Raw genomic sequence first — 22,150 nt, forward strand, 5'->3', positions numbered from 1 at the left:
CAGTTTGGGATGCTGTGGGTGTGTTTGCTCATTCTGTTCTCCACCTGCTAACTGTGTCCATGGGCCCTTGGTTGACCAGAAATCTAATTTTAATGTAAAAAAAAATCATCATTAAATTTTTCTTCTTTGTCATGTGATTTGTGCTTTTGAAGTTTTATTTAAGAGGTCCTTCCCCACCCTTGGATCAAAAGAAATTAGCCTACATTTAATTCTATCAACTTAATCTTTTTGCTACTCATATTCTTTATTGAATCCCTTTGAGCAATCCTTTGAATATGATGTTGAATTCTTCTCTCTCCGCACACTGAAACAGCTTCCAAATATCTACAAACAATTCATCTCTTCTCCCTCTTCTGGGCTGTCTTTATTGTACAATGACTCCCATGTATAGTAGGTCTCTCTCTGAGCTCCTGTTCCTCTTGTTCAATCATCTGTACTTGTTTTATGTTATCTTAATTCCTCCTACGGCAAGTGTGACTTAGCTATTCGTGGATCTTTCTTTACATGAATACACCACGGTGAATCCCATGGTCATATGCATCCATAGAATGGGGTCCTAATTAGAATGACATATATTCCATGCTTGTAAAATTATATCAGAATGGTTTCTACTGTCGTGTATAATTAAAAAGAAGCAATAAAAACAGTTTGTGTCTTAGGATCCCTGGTAGGTAAAATTCAGAGGGGAAGGGCAATCAGCAAAGGGCATTCACAGTGGGGAAATGACAGGTGCCAACATTGGGAAATGAGATGGGTCACCAGGTGGAGGTGCAGGAGCCCCTCTGGATGAAGCGGAAGGAAGGGAGGCATGGAACACCCTGCTCCTTTCCCTTTCACACTTCATCAAACTGTCAATCATAGGTTCACGGTGCACAGTTATATTTTCACCACATGAAAACACATGAGATGACTCAGGCCCTTGAATTCATGGAAGGAAGCTCCTCTCCGTCGGCTGTGCTCTTGGTGTGCTTGTGCAAAGTGGTTTCGCTTCCACGTTGGCACTTCTCGCGCCCTCTGACTTCCTGTGGCACTGTTGACTTCTACTTCTTGTTTGTGGCAGCTGCTGCGTTTCGGAAGCCATTTCCTTTCCAAGTAAAGGACTGAGAGGTGGCCCGTGTAAGTCCAGCCGTACTTTACCCTTCAATTCCAATAGATGTGTCATGGGCAACGAGAGACGGGCTCTGCTGAGGCTCAGAATCCGAGACGCGAGATGCCTTCTTTTACTTAAAAACCAGGAGAGGATGTTTCATCAGGAAATGTGCAGAGCTCATGAGCCACAGAACCACACGAATGAACCTCAAAACTGTAACTTCAAAGAAGAAAGGCAGATTACAGAACACTGCGTACAGCAGAGTGAGGGTTAAAGCCATCGAGGTGACAGTTCGTGTCACATTGACACAGGTCATGTAGAGAAAAATGAAAGGTCCTCTGGGAGTGCTAAATGCAGATCTGGAATCAAGATCACCAGGGAGGGGTGTCCTCATGGAGGGGTCACAGGGACCCTCAGCTGTATTTATTTATTTTTATTTTATTTTATTTTTTTTAATATTTATTTTTTAGTTTTCGGCGGACACGACATCTTTGTTTGTATGTGGTGCTGAGGATCGAACCCTGGCCGCACACGTGCCAGGCGAGCATGCTACTGCTAGAGCCACATCCCCAGCTCGATTTTATTTTTTAAGAAAGATCTAAGTATGGGGGAAGTTTTAAAATTGGCTAAGGCTGGTTTGTGGATGCCTAGATTTTTTATTATTTTCTTTATAGTTGTAGATGGACAGAATGCCTTTATTTTATTTGTTTGTTTTTATTTATTTTTTATTGCTAGGCAAGTGCTCTGCCACTGAGCTACAGCCCCAGCCCCCTAGATATTTTTATATTATGCTCTATGCACATCATATGTTTACAATTGAATTCACAGAAACGGATTCCTGATAACCTGTAAGATTCCTCATCTTATCTATTACAATTTTGCTTTATTTCATTGATGGCCCACAAGAGGGAGACCTAGAATAATTCCCATGTACAATCAGGACACTGAAGTCCAGGAAGCTCTGAGTGCTGTGGCCGGCAGGTGAGGGTGGCTGCTGGCATGGCTCTGGAGAGGGAGGACGAGCCCTCTCCCCGCATCCTGGAATCCATCCCAGGTACACTAGCAAACTGAAGAGGGCTTTAAAAACACAATTTAACTGATTGTTTGCAAAGTAAATAATACACAGCTTCAAGAGAAAAGGAAGTCAGGCTTGGTAAACACACCAGGTGTGTCTGGCACCGCTGTGGGCACTGCGGTCCCCTCCCCCAAGGGAGGGCACAGGAAACCAGGAAGCCAGGAACTCCACCCTCATCCCGGGAACACAGTGAGCTGCTCACACAGCTGCATGTGTCGCTGGAGCCAGAACCAGGCCGAGCAGGGCGACGTGGCCACGTGAGATCTGCAGTTTAGATTACCATTAGCAGCGCCCCTCAAAGACTGAAGCTGTCCACGCTGCTTTCCAACTAATATTTTGCAATTTATTTTACTCATTTTCTTACTCTTATTATGAAAAATTGAGCAGGACACATGCACAAGAATCATCTGCTCAGCAGTGGTCCCTGAGGCAGGAGGAAGCTGCCTCACTTTGGGCCATTGCTACTTAGTGGCACCCAATGTCTGAGGGAGCTTCCTCCTCTGGGTTAGTGACAATCATGTCACCACTGGCAAACACTGTGCTCGCTACACTGCTGGCGCGTGAAAAATATTTGCTAAATTAATGCCGAAGCCAAGAGTCCACTGACTGACAAATAAAAAGGCAATAAGTGGTGTGTGCATGCGAGGGAGACCTAGAGGGGACTGGAGGGGACGTTCTGACCTGTGCTGCAACATGGCGGACCTTGAGGACCTCATGCCAAGTCACAGGGAGAGGTGTTCTCTGTGTGCTTCCACTTCCGGGGGCCCCTGGTTGTCAGATTCACAGAGGCAGCAAATCGGGGGGGTGGGGGTTGCCAGGGACCGGGGAGGAAGGACGGGAGTTTTGTCTGACAGGGACAGTTTCAGAGAAGGGAGGCGTGGTGACGGCTGAACAGCACTGCACGTCACACCCAGAGCTGTATGTGGGAAAGGGGTTAAAACGGCGACTTTTGTGTTATAAATATCTTAATCTTACCACAGTCTGAAATAGGGAGAAAAGAGTGGAGACATTCAACACCCTGTGTGGCCCCATGGGGACCGCAGAGCCCTGAGTCCTGTGGTGGGTGCCTGTCCTCCCTGAGGCATGCAGGGAAAGGCCGAGCCGTCTATGGCCCTCCCCAGGCGGGAGCCCTGTCTGGCCCAGGATGAGTCACTTTGCTCCTTCCTCCCCAGTCTAGGCCCCCCAAGCGTAATCTGTTATGTAGATGCCAAGAGAAGCCGAGAACCAATACATGTCAGGAAGAAGTGCGGGAAACTGCCTGGCAGGCCCAAGTGTCCCAGAAAAGTGGGTCACAGAGAGCGAGGGAAGAGTCAGAAAGGCCTGGTGCTGAGGCTGCCCTCCTTCTTACCACCTGTGCTGCTCTGCTGTTACAGTAATAAAATGCCTGAGAAAATCAACATGAAAAGAGGAAAGGTTTATTTTAGCTCACAGTGTCCAAGGCTCAGTCCAGAGTTGTGCTGCTGCGTTTGTGCCTGTGGTGAGGCACTTCAGGGGTGGAGGGTATGGCATAGGAAGCTGTCCACCTCATGGCATCCGGAAAGTAAAGAGAGGGAGGAAGGGATCAGGGTCCCACGATGGCCTTCAAGGGCCTGTCCTGAGTGACCTAAACCCTGCACGATACCATGCCTCCTAAGGTTTCCGCCCCCACCCCAACAGGACAACTCCCCACGCCTGGGCCTTGGGGAACATTCCAGATGCTAAGGATAGCAACACCCAAACCATCAGGGCACAGCATACCTTCCCAGGTGACCAGAATCAGGTTCACCTGAGGGGGATGGGTGGGAAAGAGAGTGAGAAAGAGGGGTGAGAGCAGGGCATAGGGGGGAGAGGGAAAGAGGGAGTGAGAGAGAAGCAGCAAGAGAGGGAGGGAGAAGGGAGGGAAAGAGGGAGGGAAGGAGGGAGGGAGAAGGGAGGGAAGGAAGGAGCAAGGAGGGAGGGAGGAGGGAGGGAGGAGGGAGGGAGAAGGGAGGGAAAGAGGGAGGGAAGGAGGGAGGAGGGAGGGAGAAGGGAAGGAAGGAGGGAGGGAGGGAAGGAGGAAGGAGGGAGGGAGAAGGGAGGGAAGGAAGGAGGGAAGGAGGGAGGGAGTGAAGGAAGGAGGAAGGAGGGAAGAAAGAAAGAAAGGGAGGGAAACAGAGAAAAGCCCCAGGCAGAAGGAACCCTATCCCATTCTAATTTTAACCACAGAGGCAGGTGGATTCTGCAGCCCAAGCCAGGTTCCAGATTCTAGGTTCTAGAACGCAGACTTTCTCAAAGGACATTTTATCACAGGAACGTCTCAGCCTGAAGAATTCTCAGCTACCTAATTCTCGATGGGAGCATTTTGTTATAGGATCCTGATGAACACGACCTGGGAGCTGGCTCTCCTCCTCAGGTCGGCTGAGGCCACAGAGGGTGGTGTTCTTGAAGGCCTTTGCCCAAGACCAACCCACCAGAACCAGGAGCGAGTCTCAGAAAGACCCAAGCAAAACCCAGAGTGAGTCCTTCCAAAGATCCTAGACTGTCTGCTGTTTGGGGTGCTCTCTGCTCAACCCCCTGTCCCAACCCTGAAATGTGGATCAGTGGACAGGAAGTGCAGAACTCCAGCTAGGACAGGAGTGGGCATGTAGTCCAGGTCCACTGCCTACTCATTACATGGCCTTGGGCAAGCTCATTAACATCGTTAAGCCTCAGTTTCCTTCCTTGGCACAAAATTGGGATTGTATTACCTATGCACTAGTGCTTTAAGAATAAATAAGCCCTAGTAGGCTGTCTCATTCATCAATTCATTTTTAGGACCTCCTGGTATACCAACTCAATAATTTGCAAGTTATTATAAGCTAGTATCATTTTCCCTTTCCCTAAGCAAGAGAGAAAGGAGATAGTTTCATTATCACTGTCATGTATAAAGGGTTATAAGAGCCTTTTGCATTTATTTATATGGGTGTCAGATCATTAAGATTATTTGGAGAAAAAATTTGAATGTACATGTGTGTATACACATATTCATATGTAAAATACATGTATAGATACCTGTATTGATATTTGTACTATTATATTAATCTTGTTTCTGAAAAGACTTATAACAGCTTAAGAAAACAAAAACATAGTAATTTAAAACTGTATATTCATTTAAATACTTTGCTAATGGGTGTGCTGATGTGATGTTTCTGAAACACATTTTATTGTATCAAGAGACTTATCATGTTTAAGTATTCTGACTCTTCTAGAAATCTACACTAAGTAAATATTAAAATTTAAATGAAGATTATATTTTAAAAGAGTTTATTATAATCATTACTATAATAAAAAAATTTGGAAACCACCCATGTTTCATAGTGAAGAGAAGGTAAATACATATCTGGAAATGATATCATATTAAGTGAAAACTCAGGATGCATGTTGTGTGTATAACCGAACTATAAGGATATAAATTTATAGATGTGTAGATAAAAAAGCCTGGAAATAAATGCATCAAAATATTATCAGTAATGGTTAAATTATAGGTGACTATTATTTTCTTTAAATTACTTGTGTTTTCAAAAATTTCAAGTTTACACTTATAAAATGTAATACAACATTAAAGCAATACAAAATCGTTCCTTTAAGAGAGAGAAAAAACTCTCAACACCTTCCAAAATGTCAACTCACCAGACTATTTGAGACTTAAATCTGTTTGATCTTCCTGCAATATTTAACCCCGTTGACCATCTCTACTTCTAGAAATCCTTTTCCTTTGACTTCTGCAGCACAGGGTTCTGAGAGAAAGAGTGCTGTGATCGATTAGCAATGCCTGGCAGGCAGAGAGGGGCATGAGGGTATGTGGACTACAGAATGCTTGCTACCTTTGTCCTAGGTCTTTTCCCTGGACCCTCTCTCCATTCCTGGAGCATCACGTAGAGTTGTGCTCATTAGTTCAATTCCTCAATTGCAGCATATTTAATCCTCTCACTTTACATGCCCATCTATTCTGCTCTCTGGCATAGTGAACTTAACAGGTAGAAATTGATCTTGCTCTCAAAGATAAAAATCAAATGATTATCTCAATACATGCTGAGAAAGTATTTGATAAAATATAGCACCCCTTCATGTTCAAAATGCTTGAAAAACTAGGAATAACAAGAACATACCTCAACATTGTAAAGGCTATCTATGCTAAGCCCCAGGCCAACATCATTCTAAATGGAGAAAAATTGAAAGCGTTTCCTCTAAAAACTGGAACAAGACAGGGATGCCCTCTGTCACCACTTCTATTTAACATAGTTCTTGAAACTCTAGTCAGAGCAATTAGAAAGACGAAAGAAATTAAAGGGATACGGATAGGAAAAGAAGAACTCAAATTTTCACTATTTGCAGACAATATGATTCTATATCTAGAAGACCCAAAACATTCCACCAGAAATCTCCTACAACTAATAAATGAATTCAGCAAAGTAGCTGGATATAAAATCAACACCCATAAATCAAAGGCATTTCTGTATATCAGTGACAAATTCACTGAAAACTAAACTAGAAAAACCACCCCATTTACAATAGCCTTAAAAAAACAACAACAACAACAAAAACCACCTTGGGAATAAATTTAATGAAAGAGGTGAACGACCTCTTCAGTGAAAACTAGAGAATGCTAAAGAAAGAAATTAAAGAAGACCTTAGAAGATGGAAAGATCTCCCTTGTTCTTGAATAGGCAGAATTAATATTGTCAAAATGACCATACTACCAAAAGCACTATAACAGATTCAATGCAATTCCAATCAAAAATCCTAAAGCCACTCCTCATAGAAACAGAAAAAGTAATCATGAAATTCATCTAGAAAAATAAGAGACCCAGAATAGCCAAAGCAATCCTTAGCAAGAAGAGTAAAGTAGGTGGCATCACAATACCAGACCTTAAACTATACTACAGAGCAACAGTAACAAAAACAGCATGGTATCGGCACCAAAATAGACTTGTAGACCAATGGTACAGAATAGAGGACACAGAGACATACCCACATAAATACAGTTATCTCATACTAGATAAAGGTGCCAAAAACGTATATTGGGGGAAAAAATAGCCTCTTCAACAAATAGTGCTGGGGAAACTGGAAATCCACATGTAACAAAATGAAATTAAACCCTATCACCATGCACAAAACTAAACTCAAAGTGGATCAAGGACCTAGGAATTAAACCAGAGACCTTGTGCCTGATGGAAGAAAAAGTAAAGCCCAAATCTCCATCATATCAGATTAGACGCCTACTTTCTTAATAAAATTCCTTTAGCACAAGAACTAAAACCAAGAATCAATAAATGAGATAAATTCAAACTAAAAAGCTTCTTCTCAGTGAAAGAAACAATCAGTGAGGTGAATAGAAAGCCTACAGAATGGGAACAAATCTTTACCACACACACATCAGATAGAGAGCTAATCTCTATGATATATAAAGCACTCAAAAACTTTAACACCAAAAAAAAAAAAAATCCAATCAATAAATGGGCCAAGGAACTGGACAGACACTTCTCAGAAGAGGATATACAATCAATCAACAAATATATGAAAAAATTTTCAAATATCTAGCAATTAGAGAAATGCAAATCAAAACTACTCTAAGATTTCATCTCACTCCAGTCAGAATGGCAGCTATCAAGAATACAGACAACAATAAGTGTTGGCGAGGATGCGGGGAAAAGGCACACTCATACTTTGCTGGTGGGACTGCAAATTGGTGCAGCCAATCTGGAAAGCTGTATGGAGAGTCTTTGGAAACCTGGGAATGGAACTACCGTTTGACCCAGCTATCCCACTCCTTGGTTTATACCCAAAGGACTTAAAAACAGTATATGACAGAGACACAGCCATATCAATGTTTATAGCAGCACAATTCACGGTAGCTAAATAGTGGAACCAGCCCAGATGTCCTTCAGCAGATGGATGGATAGGGAAACTTTGGCATGCATATACAATGGAACATTACTCAGCATTAAAAGAGAATAAAATCATGGCGTTTGCAGGTAAATGGATGAAGTTGGAGGAGGTAATGCTAAGTGAAGCAAGCCAATCCTCCAAATCAAAAGCCAAATGTTTTCTTTGATATGAGGACAGAGACGCATAATGGCGATTGGAGGTGGGAGCATGGGAGGAATGGAGGAACTTTGGGTAGGGCAAAGGGGAGGGAGGGGAAGGGAAGGGGCAGAGTGGTAGGAATGACGGTGGAATGAGTCAGACATCATTACCCTAAGTACATGTATGAAGACACGAACGGTGTGAAAATATCCTGAGTAGAAGGAAGAGTTAAAAGGAAGAAAAAGAAGATATTTTCTGTACAAGTGGTATTCATTCTCTGAAGGGGAAAGGAAAATATTCATTGAGTGTCTGCCAAATGATTCTTGGGAATTTATCTTTATTGAGTGTCTACCAAGTAAACTAATACGTATTGAGTGAGTACAAAGTATTTCCTGGGATCGAGAAACGAGGTCAATCAGCCAGGCTTGAGGATCATTGTATGATTTGCATTTTAAATATTCCCCAAAAGCTCAGATGTGTTATTTGGAGACAGTGGAACATTTAGGAGGTGGGGCCTAGGGAGGGAGTCAGGTCACTGGGGTAGGCTCTTGACAGTGGGATATTAGGAACCCCGTCTCTTCCTCTTTCTTTGCTTCCTGGCTGTCATGAAAGGAACATGTCATAGGGACAGATAAGACAAGGCACCGAAGACAGCAGGAAACAGTTTTATTGGGCTGCAGCCAGGTTCAGAGGGTACAGTTTTTGCTGTAGTCAATCAATCAATCCCCCTGAACCCCGAGTTCAGGGAGTTTCAGAGTTTTATACCCAGCGTGTAGGGGGAGAGGCTCAGAAGTTCCCAGTCTGCAGAAGTTCACATAAAAGCAGCTTTTTCTTTCACTGTTCTGGGCAAGTTAACTCTTCAAGGACAGCACCTGAGAGGGGGGAGCTTCTTCTCCCCTTTCTTTCCTCCCCCTGCAGCTGTTACCATGGAGCCAAGTTGGTATCTTCTCTTAAAATGAAGATGTCTCTGTGAAGCCCAGCTCAAGGCCAGAGGCCTGTTTACACATTTCTACAAACTACTATACTGGATACATGTCTGTGAAAACTAGTAAGGGGTGTCCAGCATCTGGAGTGCTGGTATCTTCCTGGCCAGTGGCCAAGTAAACAGGGCAACACGAAAATAGGAAGTTTATCTACCTCTTTTGCAGAGACTCTTTTGCTGAGAGATCAAAAATCAGCCATGGTGGAGATTTCTGGAGAAGCCCAGGTAAGACTTTTCTGTGGAGAAAGGAGGTGCCACTACAAAGAGCCTCCTCCGTCAAGAGTTCCCTGCCATGATGTTCTGCCTCACCCCAGACCCAAAACAATGGGCCAATACACCATGGCCTGAAACCATTAGCCAAAATGAATCTTTACTCATTATCAAAAAAGAAAGAAGAAGAAATTGAACTTACTCTCGTCTCCCTTTCACCCTCCTCTTCAGAACCTTCTGTGTTCTCCCACGATGTCCAAATCAACCTGGTTTCGAAGGGTGACATCCTTGCCTCCTCCTTAACCCTAGCCACCCCCCCTCTCTCCCCCGTATGGTTTAAGCCCTGTGGGAACAGCCTCAGAAGTGCTGCTGACATACAGCTTCTCTTTTCAGACCTGCAACACCTTCCCTCTCAGCTGCGCAGAGCCAGCCTGGCTCTTCCTCCTCCCTAAACATCAGGCAGAGAACTCCCTGCCTACAGCCCTCCCGCGGCGCCCTTTGCTGGTGGGGAGAAGAGTCAGCCTTGTCAGCTGGTGTGGGAAACCAGACTCCTTGACCTCTCCCGCTTCCCGCCACTCCCCATTGTCCCCAACAGCACTTCCCACAACTCAGTGGCCCCTGCCCAGGTCTGGCTCCTCCTCCGAGTGTCTTCTGGCCTCTGTCCTGCAGTCACTTCCTGTGTCTGTTTCTTGGGTGGCTCTCGAGGAAGGCACCTGTGTCCCCTCCACCTAGGTAACCCCCTTAAAACCGTTGCTCTTAAAACCTCTGCTGAATGAACAGATCAGGGTTGGAGAGGACTGTCTGGGTCTCCCCCATGGCACTCCGCAGCCAGGACACATCCGACACAGAAGCGTCCCACTGTCGTTCCCATGTTCTTTAGGATTAAAAAATGGGTGGGGCCCTGAAACCCAGCATCGTTTGCTCCTTCGCATCCTCTTGCCTAACGCCAGCCTGTACTCCAGGCTGTCCCCAGCAGTCCAGGAAGTGTGAGTGGTCCTGATGGGGACAGCAAGGATAGCCTTTGTGCCTCAGGCCCCTGGACCCTAGCCTCCTTCATATGATGGACAAAGTGGCACAATATTCTCCTTGTCAGCAATCAGCTCCCTGGAGCAGCTCAGAGGCTCAGGGGACATTGTGGCTGTGACACTGCCCCTTCCTACTCTACCCTCTGCCCACCCTCCTGCACATGAGCCCTGACTTCACGTGCACGCCTGCGGTAGAGTCACATGACTCTCGTTGTAACAGCACTTTAAAGACACAAATGCCAAGTGCTTCAATTATGTGAATGTTTGAAATCCTTTCACTTACTCTGCTAGGAAAACAGATTGACAAACCAAGTCTCAAACACTGTAGAGCTTAGTGTGGGGATGGAACCCATTAGCAGAGATGAAATCCCTAATGTTTGTTTAAATAGCAAAGAAAATAACACAGTCTGAGGTCAGGTGTAATGTTGAATCTGCTTAAGTATTTTTGGCTTTAATATAAAGGTAGAGAATGTCTTTTTGTATTGGTATATTGTACAAAACGTCATCATTGATGTAGTCTTGGTTAGATGTGGTCATCCATCACATTTAAGCCAGTTCTGCCAGCAAGCAGTCAGAAATGCCAGCCTAATTGGGATGTTTTTATGATCTTAAAAAGTCAGCACCAGGGCAACGTTGAAACCTACGTTGAAGTGGCATCTAACCGCTGGGCTAAGGGGCAGGAATTAAGTGCTGAGCCTGGTTGTTAGTGACTGCATGGTCTATGTCGGCACAGGTTGTCAAGGAACTCGGTGGACCCTGGAAGTGGTGTGTTCCGGCGGTTTTGAAGACGGTCCTCCCTGACTCTGCTTGCTTACTGCTGCTTTCACTTTGTCTCCGGGTCAACATGCCCACGCTGCCGGGGAACCTGCTTGCTCAGTGGCACCGTCTCTGGGCCTTACTTAAAGTCCTGGCCTTCCTTACTTGCTGCCTACTGGTTAGGCCTCGGGACTGCTGTTGTCCGTTCTTCAGGAGCTTGGGGAAAACTCAAGGCCTGTCCTCCTCCACAGGACATCAAAGTCTTGATGCATCTTATGAAAGCAATGCCTTTTTTACAAAACTAACTTTTAATTACACAGTATCACTTTCAAAGAGGAGTTTTATCTTTATAGTTACCAAGCAATTTAACATGACTACAGTGATTTACCCTGACCCCACAGGTCAGGGGACAGTTCCTGGCTTGTTGTGTAGACTCATCCTCCAGTATTATCTATCATCCCAGATGGAGGGCAGCACCCCAGTGTACCCATCACTACTACCTGTCAGGCTGCCTGGCTCCACCTTCTCCCAGACCCAGACCCCAGCCGATGGAAGGGTTGACCTCACTCAAGGAGTAGAAAAGCTCTGTGAGGCCAAGGGGCAGGTTGAGCCATGCCTGTCCCTCTGCCCAGGTAGACAGGCTGCCACTCCCTGGCTCCTGCAGGGACGGATGGCTGTTTCATAAGAGGGTCATCTTCTAGGGCTCAGAACCACCAGAGGCTTCTGGCTACAGGCCCCCAGCCATGGGAGCCCCACACTGGCTAAGCAGAAGCAGCAGTGTGGGTGTCAGAGACCACACAGCATCATGACAGTGGGTTCAGCCCCTGCCCTGCCCGGCACTTCCCTGACTGCCAACTGAGTGCCCTCCGGGGGAGGGTGAGAGTGACTCCTACCTGGTCACAGCCCTGGAGGGACATAGAACAAAGATTCAATCACCTAGATCTTTCTATCAAGAGAACATGTGCAAGGGATGAGTCTCAGGAGATTGGTCTGAAACACGGGCATGGTTTTGGCAAAGTCAAAAGTTCCCTCCACATGGGAAACCGTCTCCTGCTGGGCCCCATGCTGAACACCAGGAGCACCACCACACACACTCTTAATGTTTCTAGAGTCTATTGTGGATTAAAGTTGTGGGTTAGAGCAACAGCCATTCACTCTGTCCCTGATTCTGTGGGTCGACTTGACTCAGGCAGACATTCTTCTGCCCAGCATGCTGTCCCCTGAGGCCATGGCCTCCTGAGGGCTGGCCTGCACTGGAGCATCTGGCCTGGCTCACTGGGGCCTGGGAGCCAGGCTTAGCTGGGATTCTGGGCTGGCCGGGCCCCTCCCTCTTCTCCAGGCTTCTCCATGTAGAGCCTCCACCCGGATTTGCAGCAGGGCAGCCCAGCTCCTTCCAGGGTGACACAGAGCTCCTCCATGCGTTTGAGTGGAGACTGGATTGGGAGTGACTTAGCAGTCTGCCCACTGCTTTGTGCTCGTAACTGAGTCCTAGGCCAGCCCAGATAGAGTGGGAGGCGTACTAGGGACGTGGACATGAGAGTGGGAGTGTTCACAGAGGGAAACTGAGGCACAGAGATACGGGGTTACTTTCATTCCACAGCTGGTACATGGCATGTTGTCAAGATTCAAGATGCAAACTCAGGATCAGCCAGACTTCATGCCACCTCTTCACCTGCTGCTAGGCTGGCCATCACCCAGGATGCACAGGAGACAGGGCCACAGCTGGGCTGCTGGAGAAAGCCAGGGCCACCTGACTGAGCCCCACAAATCATGCTGTGTCAGCTTCTCAGAAGATTTTTGTTTTGCTCATAGAAACAGGAACAAGAAAGAGGCTCCCCGCTTGGGACAGATGGTGAAACTGACCAGATGAAAAAACAGAGCTCTAAAGTCTTATTTGGCTTTGATTCTATCAAGGATCATTGTCTTCAAACCAGGAAGGACAGAACAACAGGAGTCGCAGGAAGCCTGGGCCGAGCCTCGGACCCCGAGTGAGCACACCCAGGGCGGCTCAGCTCTGCCTGGACCAGCTGCTCTTATGCAAACAAACTGCTCACCCTCTCTGAGATGGTGTCCTGAACTGAGAGGAGGTAATAAGGATCTACACACCGTGTCCTGAAGGCCACTCTCGATGGTGCTGTGACATGACGAGACAGGGCCTAACACGGAGCCAGACTGAAGCAAGATTCATTTTTATGGATGAGATTGTGTTATCCGAGGGTGGGGGAGCCCACAGAGTCCATCCATGAGTGCAGGACAGGCTTCAAGGAAAGCTGGAAGATGCAAGCCACAGGGAGACTAATGCAGAGCCACTTAGCCCTGAGTTCCAAACGAGGGCAGAAATCTCCACAACACACACACCAAGATGCCTGACTTGGGCCCTGAAAGAGGTCCTACAAGAAACATTGGAAAGACATAAGTCTTGATTGTAACCACACAGTGAAAAATGGCATGATCATTGAAACTCCTGCTGTAAAGGCACAGCTCCTGACCAGGAAGAAGGCTGTCATGCCCCCGGAAGCCATAAGGCTACATTGTAACTAGCTTATAACAATACTGTAGCTGACACCCTACAGTGCTACATTGTAACTAGGTCATAACACTTTAGAAATTTGGAGCTGGTACCCTAATGACAAAGTTGCAAGTGCATCTGATGAAACCTTGGGCAGCTTCTCTTCCACTCCCCTTCCTGATGGCTCCTTTGTCCCCACCCCAGGCCCACCCTGCCGCTCCTCAAGTGAGCACGTGGCTCACTAAGGGTCCCCCCCCACCCCCCGTCCCCAGCCACCTTCACTCTCCCTAGGTGGCTTTGTCCTGTGGTGTCAGACTTCATCCCATGCAGAGGACCCCAGCGTGTCCCCTCGCCCAGGCTTCCTGCTCGGTAGGCTGACTGCCTCTTATGCTTCTTCTCCACTTGGCTGACTTTCCATCTCAGAAAACACTAAATCCAGAAAAGACCAGAAAGCGGAGACTGAGGAATGGAAAATGTCTTGTCACATGTGCTGGTGGGATGTAACTGGTGTGAACAATGGCCGACGTGATGACCATTGTGGACAAGAGTCAGGCAGCTTCTTAATAAACTATGATCCAGAAGTCACCCTGGGCATTTGTTCCAGTGAGAATAAAACGTGTGTTCATGCAAAACCCCACACTGAATGCTCATAGAGTTTGATTCATTTTAGCAAAATACTAGAAACTACCCAAATGTCTTTTTATGGGCAAAAGGTTAAACTCTGGTACATCCACGTAATTGGACATTAATCAGGAAGAAGGAGGACTGAACTCCTGGGACAAACAATGACGTGGATGGACGTGAGGCTGGGTGAAAAGGAATCAGTCTCAACAAGTTACACCCAATGGTCACACTAGACACAATAGTCATGCTACATGTGATAGTTGTCATATGTCATTGAACAACAGGGAAGCATTGTGAGAAGTGTGTTGTAGGTGATTTCCTCACACAAATGCTGGGGAGCCTCCTTACGCAAACCTAGATGGTGTGGCCTGTGATACATCTGGGATCCATGGCATGGTCTCGGGCTCTCAGCCTATGGACCTGCACAGCCTGACATTGTAGTGGATACTGCAGGTGATGGTGACACAGGGGTAGATATTTGTGCATATAAACAAAGAAAAGGCACAGTCAAAACACTAGGCTAGTGGAATTTTTCAATTCCATTATATCTTATCGTACCACTGTCACATATGCAGTTGACCAAAATATCATTATGGGATGGGAGTCTCAATATGATCCCATTGTACCACATTCTCTAAATAAAAGTATGGACAAGGAGAAGAGATTGGTGGTTTCCAGGGGGTGCCATGATGATGGGTTGTGCAAACATGAAGAGTTAGCTTAAGGGACTTCTTTTCTGATGCTGGGGTAGTTCTGTTTTGATTGGGAGAGTGGACTCATGTGTCTATTCTTGGGTAAAACTTCATAGAAACAGACACACACACACACACACACACACACAGACACCTCCCCATCCCCCGTACGGACACAGGTTTGAGTATGGTGAGAACTGAGAACCCTAGTTTGCCACAATACAGCAGTACCAGTTCCCTGGTGTTGATGTTGCACTGCTGTGACCTATAGGACATGCTGTTGGGGGACGCTGTTGGGGGGTTCTGGTGAACTCTACCAGGACTCTGCACTGTTTGGTACTTATGATGAGTCTATAGTAACTTAAAAATTCAAAGTTAAAAATAAATATCTTTTTAATCATTATTTTCTACTTGTGAAAGTATTCATGGTGATATTCTTCAGGAGTCATTTGGTTCCAATCTGACTTATGCCAAAAGTGGGGAGGGGTGACGAGGCTCCAAGAGCTGGAGTTTCGGTTGGTGGACACGGCCAGGATGCTTAGGAAGGCTGGAGCTGGGCCTCCCCGCAGGGCCTGGCTCTTAAAAGCCAACTCTTGGTCAGATTTTCTTTTTGAACCTCTGCCAATTGGCCTTTGTTCTTTCTTCATTTGCAGGACATCTATCCTCTAGGGCTGGCCAGGCCCTCTTCAGTCCTGACTGGGGACTCCAGCCCATCAACTGTGGGCCTTGGGCACAAATCTGGGTGTTGGGTTTGCTCTGTGAGAGAGAAAATGAGGAGCCATGAGTTGGCCACACATCCCCAAAGAAGGTTTTTTTAGAAAACTAGCAAATCACAGGAGAGGACAAAAATGACCCCTTGTCCCACAAACCAGATGCTTATTCATCAGGGTCTGAAAGTAATGGAACCTGCAATTTTAACATTCGAGGGAAGATGGATGATGAGCTGTTTGTCAGGGTGAGGGCAAGTGTTAGGGGGACCTAGAGGGCAGTGCAGGACCCTAGAGTTGGTGACATGGAGGTGTCTTGGCTCTCTCAGCCTGAAAATGTGAAGGGGGGCAGCCACCAGAACCGGGAGGAGCTCAGAGCAGGGTGAGGAACCTAGCCAGGGAGGCCACCCACAGGGAGGGCAAGGGGACACTTTCCCAACTCCACCCCCCTTCCTCCGTCCAGTCCTTTGGTGTGGCTTCCACTGGTCCAAGCAACCAGAGGTCAAGGTGCCCATTGATATAGCCCACCGAGGTCAGCACCCCAGAGGCAGAGCACGGGGAGGAGGGCAGTGTGATCTGCAGAGGTCACAGGAGACATTGAGTGCATCTGGTCACCTCCAGCGGGATTTGAGTTCATGAAAACATCAGGGGTCTCAGAGTTGGTGTCGGTTCCACAGCCAGCCTTCTCCATGCTGTGTCCTTCTCAGGACCATCGTTTTACATAGCCAAGTGTGGTTCTCATGCAGCCACGACAGCGGCTACTCTCTTATTTAGCAGTTGAGCTGTTTCCAGTTTCCCCCCGACCCACTTAGGTCTGGAATGGGTCTGCCGTAGGCCACCCGTCCACATGTTCTTCACAGCACTTACCACTTGGCCTTGAACATGCCTGCCATCTGCCTCCCTTCCAGACTCTGACGGTTTGAGGTCCTTCCTGTCTGTAATCTGGGCTCTGAGCACAGTGCCTGGTACAGAGCAGATGTTCCTTAAGTATTTGCAGGACAAAGAGAAAGAAAGAAAAGAGTCAGGACCCCTGCACGGCACTGAGTCCTCTCATCTCTGAGGAACGGCCAAGGTCACCAATGAATGAGCCAGAACCTGCCATCCCTGTGGGGACAAGGCAGCAGGCTCAGTGGGAAAGGCTTGACCTCTGGGTGGGCAGGCTTGGGCCTGACTCTCAGTCCTGCCCTTCCCAGGCTTTAAGAGCAAGGTATCTGACAACCCTGCACCTTGACTCGCTCTTTGCACAGTAGAAGGCAGGTGCTCACAGGGTTTGCCCAGCATTTCTAACCCTCACAGCTCTGATGGTTCCCTCTCTGTTTCCAGCAGCCACTATTAACCAGGAACATGGGGCAAGGTCTTAAAGGTAGAAACAAGAGGGAAAAAAAAAAAAAAACAAAAGTCGAGCTACTCCTGTCCATCAGGGAAGGCCTAAGAGTACAGTGGGAAAAAACCTAAGGACGGGTGGTCACCAGGAGGCAAGAGAGCTGGAAAGTGGCCCGAGAGTCCCCTTGCAAGTCACACGCTCCTGTCAGTGTCACCTCTAATTTCTTCAAGAACTTTATTGGTCAATATTTAAAATTCTACCTTTGAAGAAGCCTTGGTTCCCCAATGGAATCTTATCCACTAAAATGCTTTTATATTTCAAGTTCAGTGATCAGAACACAATAAGTGAAAATGAGCTTCCAACTTAAAATGAAGAGTCGCCAGGGTCTCGGAAACTATAAACCTGTTGTACATTTTTCTGTTTTGCCATGGCGGTTGGTGGATCGTTAGGATCCTGTTTCTGTTGGCATGTCCTTCTGTCGATGTCCGGCTCCTTCATCCCTGCTCACACTCCCCTTTCTAATGGGATTTCAGACTCTCCCTTGGCTGGGCTCCTGTCTCCCACTGTGGGAGGTCCTGGGGGGAGGTCTGCCTGGCTGCCACTCTCTGCTTGGGTGCTGGCTTCTGGCCCCGTGCAGCAGGACCCAGCAGGTGCCCAGAGCCTGGTGACATGGTCCTTGTCCACATGCATGGTGGCACCGTGGCCCATTTCGCCCCGGCCATGCTCTGCTCTAACGTACCAGAGAAAGAGACGTGTCTGCTTGCTGCTCGTGTTTGGTCACAGCCCCCAGTGTCCTCAACCCACCCCGCAGGCCTCGGCCGTACCACTCACTGAGAAGTCTCTGGAGTTGCCCGTCGTGGATCTCACTGTGTCTAAGACCAGAGGCCTGTCTGCCCTCGCCTCTCAGCAGCATGACATGGCTGGGCATTCTTTTGTCAAAACGATGCTTCTCTGGGCTCGTTAGACGCATCCCCTCCTGCCCCATCCCTGGGCCACTCCTCCCTCTGTGCTCTGAACATCGGGAGCCCTGAGTCAGCTTTCTTCTTCACCCACGCTCCTGGTCAAATAGTGTCTCTCCAAAAGGCATGTCCACCAGCACCTCGGAAATAGGGTCTTTGTGGATGTGATCACCAAGGGGGGCGATGAAGGCGACTAGTCCCAGGCCCTGATCCCATGGTCGTCCTCGTAAGGAGATGGCGACTTGGACATGGACTGGCCGGGGGGGGGGGGGGGGGGGGGCGGGGCAGGAGCACCATCAGCATCAGAGCAGAGCCCAGAGGGCAGTGCTGCCAGGGACTGGCCAGAGCTGGGAGGAGGCAGGGAGGACCCTCTGCGGGAGCCTTCCCAGTGGGCATGCTCCCTCGGACACCTCCATCTTGGGCCTCTGGCCTCCAGAAGGTGAGACAGTACATACTTGCTGTTTCAAGGCACCCAGTTGAGGTGCGTTATTACAGCAGCCTGGGAAGTCAATACAGTGGCCTCACAATGTCACCCACCGCCTCTTCTGAAAACCTGGTGTCTGATTCACACACAGGAGTCCCGCACTGACTGCTTAGTGTCACCATCTGGATGTCAAAAGTTTTGTCAAACTGAACATGGCCCAGAGAGAACTACTGAATGCCTCAAAACCTGCCCAGCAAGCCTGCTCCTTACTAAATGAACCCCATGTGATTTCCCAGCCAAAACACATCGCATTCCCTCATGCCATAGGTACACGGATTCAAATGCAACGTCCAGGTCACCTTCACCCCTGGACTGGACCCTGAACCCTCTCCTGGGTCACCACCTAGACCACTTCCTGTGTCTGGCTTCTGCTCATTTCCCTGCATACACAGCTGACCCCATGTGCACCTGCTTCAGTGACAGAGAAACCTGCAGAACTGGTCTCTCCTGATGGACTTGGGCAAAGGGGCACTCTTGATGTCAGATGGCGAGCCCTGCACTGCCACGTGCTGCCCTTCTCCTCCTGTACTGGCCTTTTCTCTGTCCCCTGCACTGGCTTAGTTGGTCTGGCCTCCAGTGCCAGCCCCAGGCTGTGCTGGGCTCTCTCCTCATCGCTCTGCTCTCCTGACCAGCACGGCCCATGCCCCCTTCACTGTGTCGCCACAAGCCTTCATAGCCCTCTCTGTGTCCAAAATGGCCTTTACTTGTTTACTTGCATTAGTGTCTGTCCCTCTTCCGGAAAGCTTCCTGAGGACAGAGACTCCTCCCCGGCAGTTCCACCCTCTGGAACACCATGGAACAGGGCCTGGGCTCTGTTAGGTTGAAGGCTCTCAATTATTCATTGTTTACTAATGGACAAACCTAAGAGCCCATTAAGAACAGATCCTGAGGAGCTGGACTTAGCCCTTATATCTATGGCCCACTCAGGACAGAAGGAGAAAGCAGCTTCCACAGGGCTTTCTCCAGACCTCGACCTGAGACGTTATGTGTCCTCCGAGAGATGCACCATCAAGATGAACCTCAGTCCAGGCACGGTGGCGCATGCCTGTAATCCCGGCAGCTTGGGAGACTGAGACAGGAGGATCTCAAATTCAAAACCAGCCTTAGCAATGGTGAGGCTGCTAAGCAACTCAGAGAGACGCTGTCTCTAAATAAAATACCAAATAGGGCTGGGGGTGTGGCTCAGCGGTCAAGTGCCCCTGAGCTCAATCCCTGGTACCCCCCCCCCCACCAAAAAAAAAGATAAACCTCAGGACCACACACAGTCAAGGGCATGGCCACTGTGGATGGTAGCCCTCTGTCCCCACTGCAGGCCAGCTGCATCTTCTCCACCTGCTCGTGGGGGCTCAAGCCAACGTGGAAAACCCTTCCCTGGGAACCGAGCATCTGTCCCAGGCCAAGCAGAGGCACTGCCTGGAACGTACCCGGTGCCTACTGTTTACATATTTCTCTGACGGCATCAAGGTCCAGGCACACGTGCACCCAGACACAATGTGGAGACTGGGATGGAATCCCAGATTTGCTGTTGACTCGCGTGATTTTTATAAAGGTCACTTGATTTCTGGATGCACAGGGCCAAACCTGCCCTTGCTTTGCCACACGGGAGTGCTGTGGCACCCAATGCTTGGGAGATGTCAATGCTCGGGTGGATAGGATGTGCGCTGATTCCCCTGCAGGGTCCTTAAAGACGTCGGTGTCCCTAGACGCACTTTAGAGAAGAGGAAACCCTGACAGCCATTCCAGGACCCTGGCCTGCAGTAGTGCCCATCTCCTGGTGGTCCTCAAGAAGGGGCGGGTACAGGGTCTCAGGACTGTCGGAAAGGCTTCCTTCCTTCCTCCTGGTGGCACTTCTGCAGCCACCCAGATTGCTTGGACGAAGTCTGGATGTGTCCCTCTTTTGCCCAAGTCCTGCTTGTTTATTTTCTTCTGTATGACCTTCCCATCATGCTCCCTTTCCATTTCACTGCCATTCTTCTTTGCTGCGTACCTGGGCTTCTGATGACGTCTCCAGCAGTCTCTCTCCCGCCCACAGTAGCCTTCCACGGATTGGGTGTGTTACCACCTGATTAATATTCCTCAAGGCCTGCCTGGTGTGGTCCTCCCCTGCTCTAACACTCTCTATGGCTCCCCACTGCTTAAGGCATATTATCCACATTCCTTAGGGATGAGCATGATCTAGAAGTCAGGTTGCCTGTCCTGCCTCATCATTTTCTACTCCCCCAGTTTGAACCCTCCCTCCCTCCCTTCCTTCCATCTTTCCTTCCTTCCTTCCTCACACCTTGCTCTTCCTGTGCCTGCACTTCCCCTCATCTCTCGGTGACCTCCCTCAACTCCACCTGGATGATACTGTCCCACCCTGAACATCAGGATCTAACTGACAAGTGCTTCCCCATCTCCACTCTTAGTGCACCCCTCCCCCACCAGTCCCAATCCCTGCAGCTCCAGATGCCGTCCACTGTTGACCGTGTGCATTGTGCCTTCTCCCCAGTAAGGCTACGATTCTTCACAATGGGGCACCGTCCCTGTGCGTGTTCCTCGTTCTCAGACACACTTTTTTCAGTATTCTAACAACTCCCAAATCGGGTTGTCTTAGAGTCGAATGCGAGTCATGGTCTAGCTGTTGGGGTTCCTTCTTGCAAGTCAATGAAAACAGTGGCGCTAGGTGTGACAAAGGGCGAGGCCTGCTAGGATTTCTCGCACAAGTCTTGCCCGTGGGAGGTGACTCCTGGGTGGGGTGCATGGTTTGATGAACCTCTGCACCTTCAGATGACCAGCGCATGCTCGGGCTCTGGGAGTGTGCACGGCCACACCACGGCTGCAGTGTGACCCCTGCAGCTCAAGCCTGGGGCCCTGGAGAGGTGGCAGGGGTGGAGGGGCTGAGGCTGCTCTTCATCCCCCACATGCCCACGACTGCCCCTGGGCCAACACCTGCCAGGGAGGGAGGCCCAGAAGGACCTCCACGCACCCCGGGAGAAGGGCACACATTGCAGAAGGTCGGACAACAGGCGAGATGCCACTGAGGACATCGTGGGACTGTCAGGGGACAGCCTGGTGTGCCAAGCCCTCAGGGTGGAGACCCAGGTGGGCCAGTCTAATCAACAAAGGCCACAAAGTGAATCCTCCTGTCACACGAGGGACCTTGGCAAGTACCGGTTGAGGAGAAGCTGGTTAAGAAGGAATGTCCCCACGGAGCTTGTGTGGGCTGAAAGGGCCCCTGGCCACTGGCCCCATGGAGGGACGTTGCGCTCCTGTCCCATTGTGTCCCTGGCTACCTGGAGGGTGAAGCTCTCCTCCTTAAAAGAGTCCTTTCACGTGGGCCTGAAGGTGTGCCCACCCGTGGGAAATGGTAACTGAGCAACTCTGGATGGCAACAGCTTTTATTTATTTTCTAAAAATCTCAGAACCACTCCGTGGTAAGACTTAGTTATCTCCGTGGGACAGATCAGGAGCTGAGGCTGAGCGAGGTGGTGGAGGAGAGAGGCTTCTCAGGCTCACCACCCGTAGGACGCCCAGTGCAGGGAACCCTGTGTGTCCTGTTCCCACAGAAGCTGTCAGAGAGGGTCATCTTCCTGGCCTAGAGGGCACTGAGGCCCTGTGCCAAAGACCCGGCTCACATGGTGGTCCCTGGCCTTCCACTGGTATTCAGGTTCTTCGCGTTCCACTTTCCTGTTTACCTACGGGCTAGACAC

The 22,150-nt window shown here is 48.8% G+C and overlaps 1 protein-coding gene across 1 annotated transcript in view; it reads right to left on the minus strand.

Moving 5' to 3' along the window:
• Nucleotides 1-21,487, minus strand: part of Galntl5 (polypeptide N-acetylgalactosaminyltransferase like 5) — a 77,247-nt gene extending 55,760 nt beyond the window's left edge. Inside the window, exons 1-2 of the mRNA XM_076842496.2 lie at nucleotides 21,427-21,487; nucleotides 18,072-18,230 (exon numbers count right to left, since the gene is read on the minus strand). Coding sequence (XP_076698611.2) covers nucleotides 18,072-18,230; nucleotides 21,427-21,487 — 220 coding nt within the window. The remainder of the gene's footprint in view (nucleotides 1-18,071; nucleotides 18,231-21,426) is intronic.
• Nucleotides 21,488-22,150: the final 663 nt, after the last annotated feature.

This window comes from Callospermophilus lateralis, chromosome 1 (genome assembly GCF_048772815.1).
Source record: "Callospermophilus lateralis isolate mCalLat2 chromosome 1, mCalLat2.hap1, whole genome shotgun sequence".
Taxonomy (NCBI): domain Eukaryota; kingdom Metazoa; phylum Chordata; class Mammalia; order Rodentia; family Sciuridae; genus Callospermophilus; species Callospermophilus lateralis.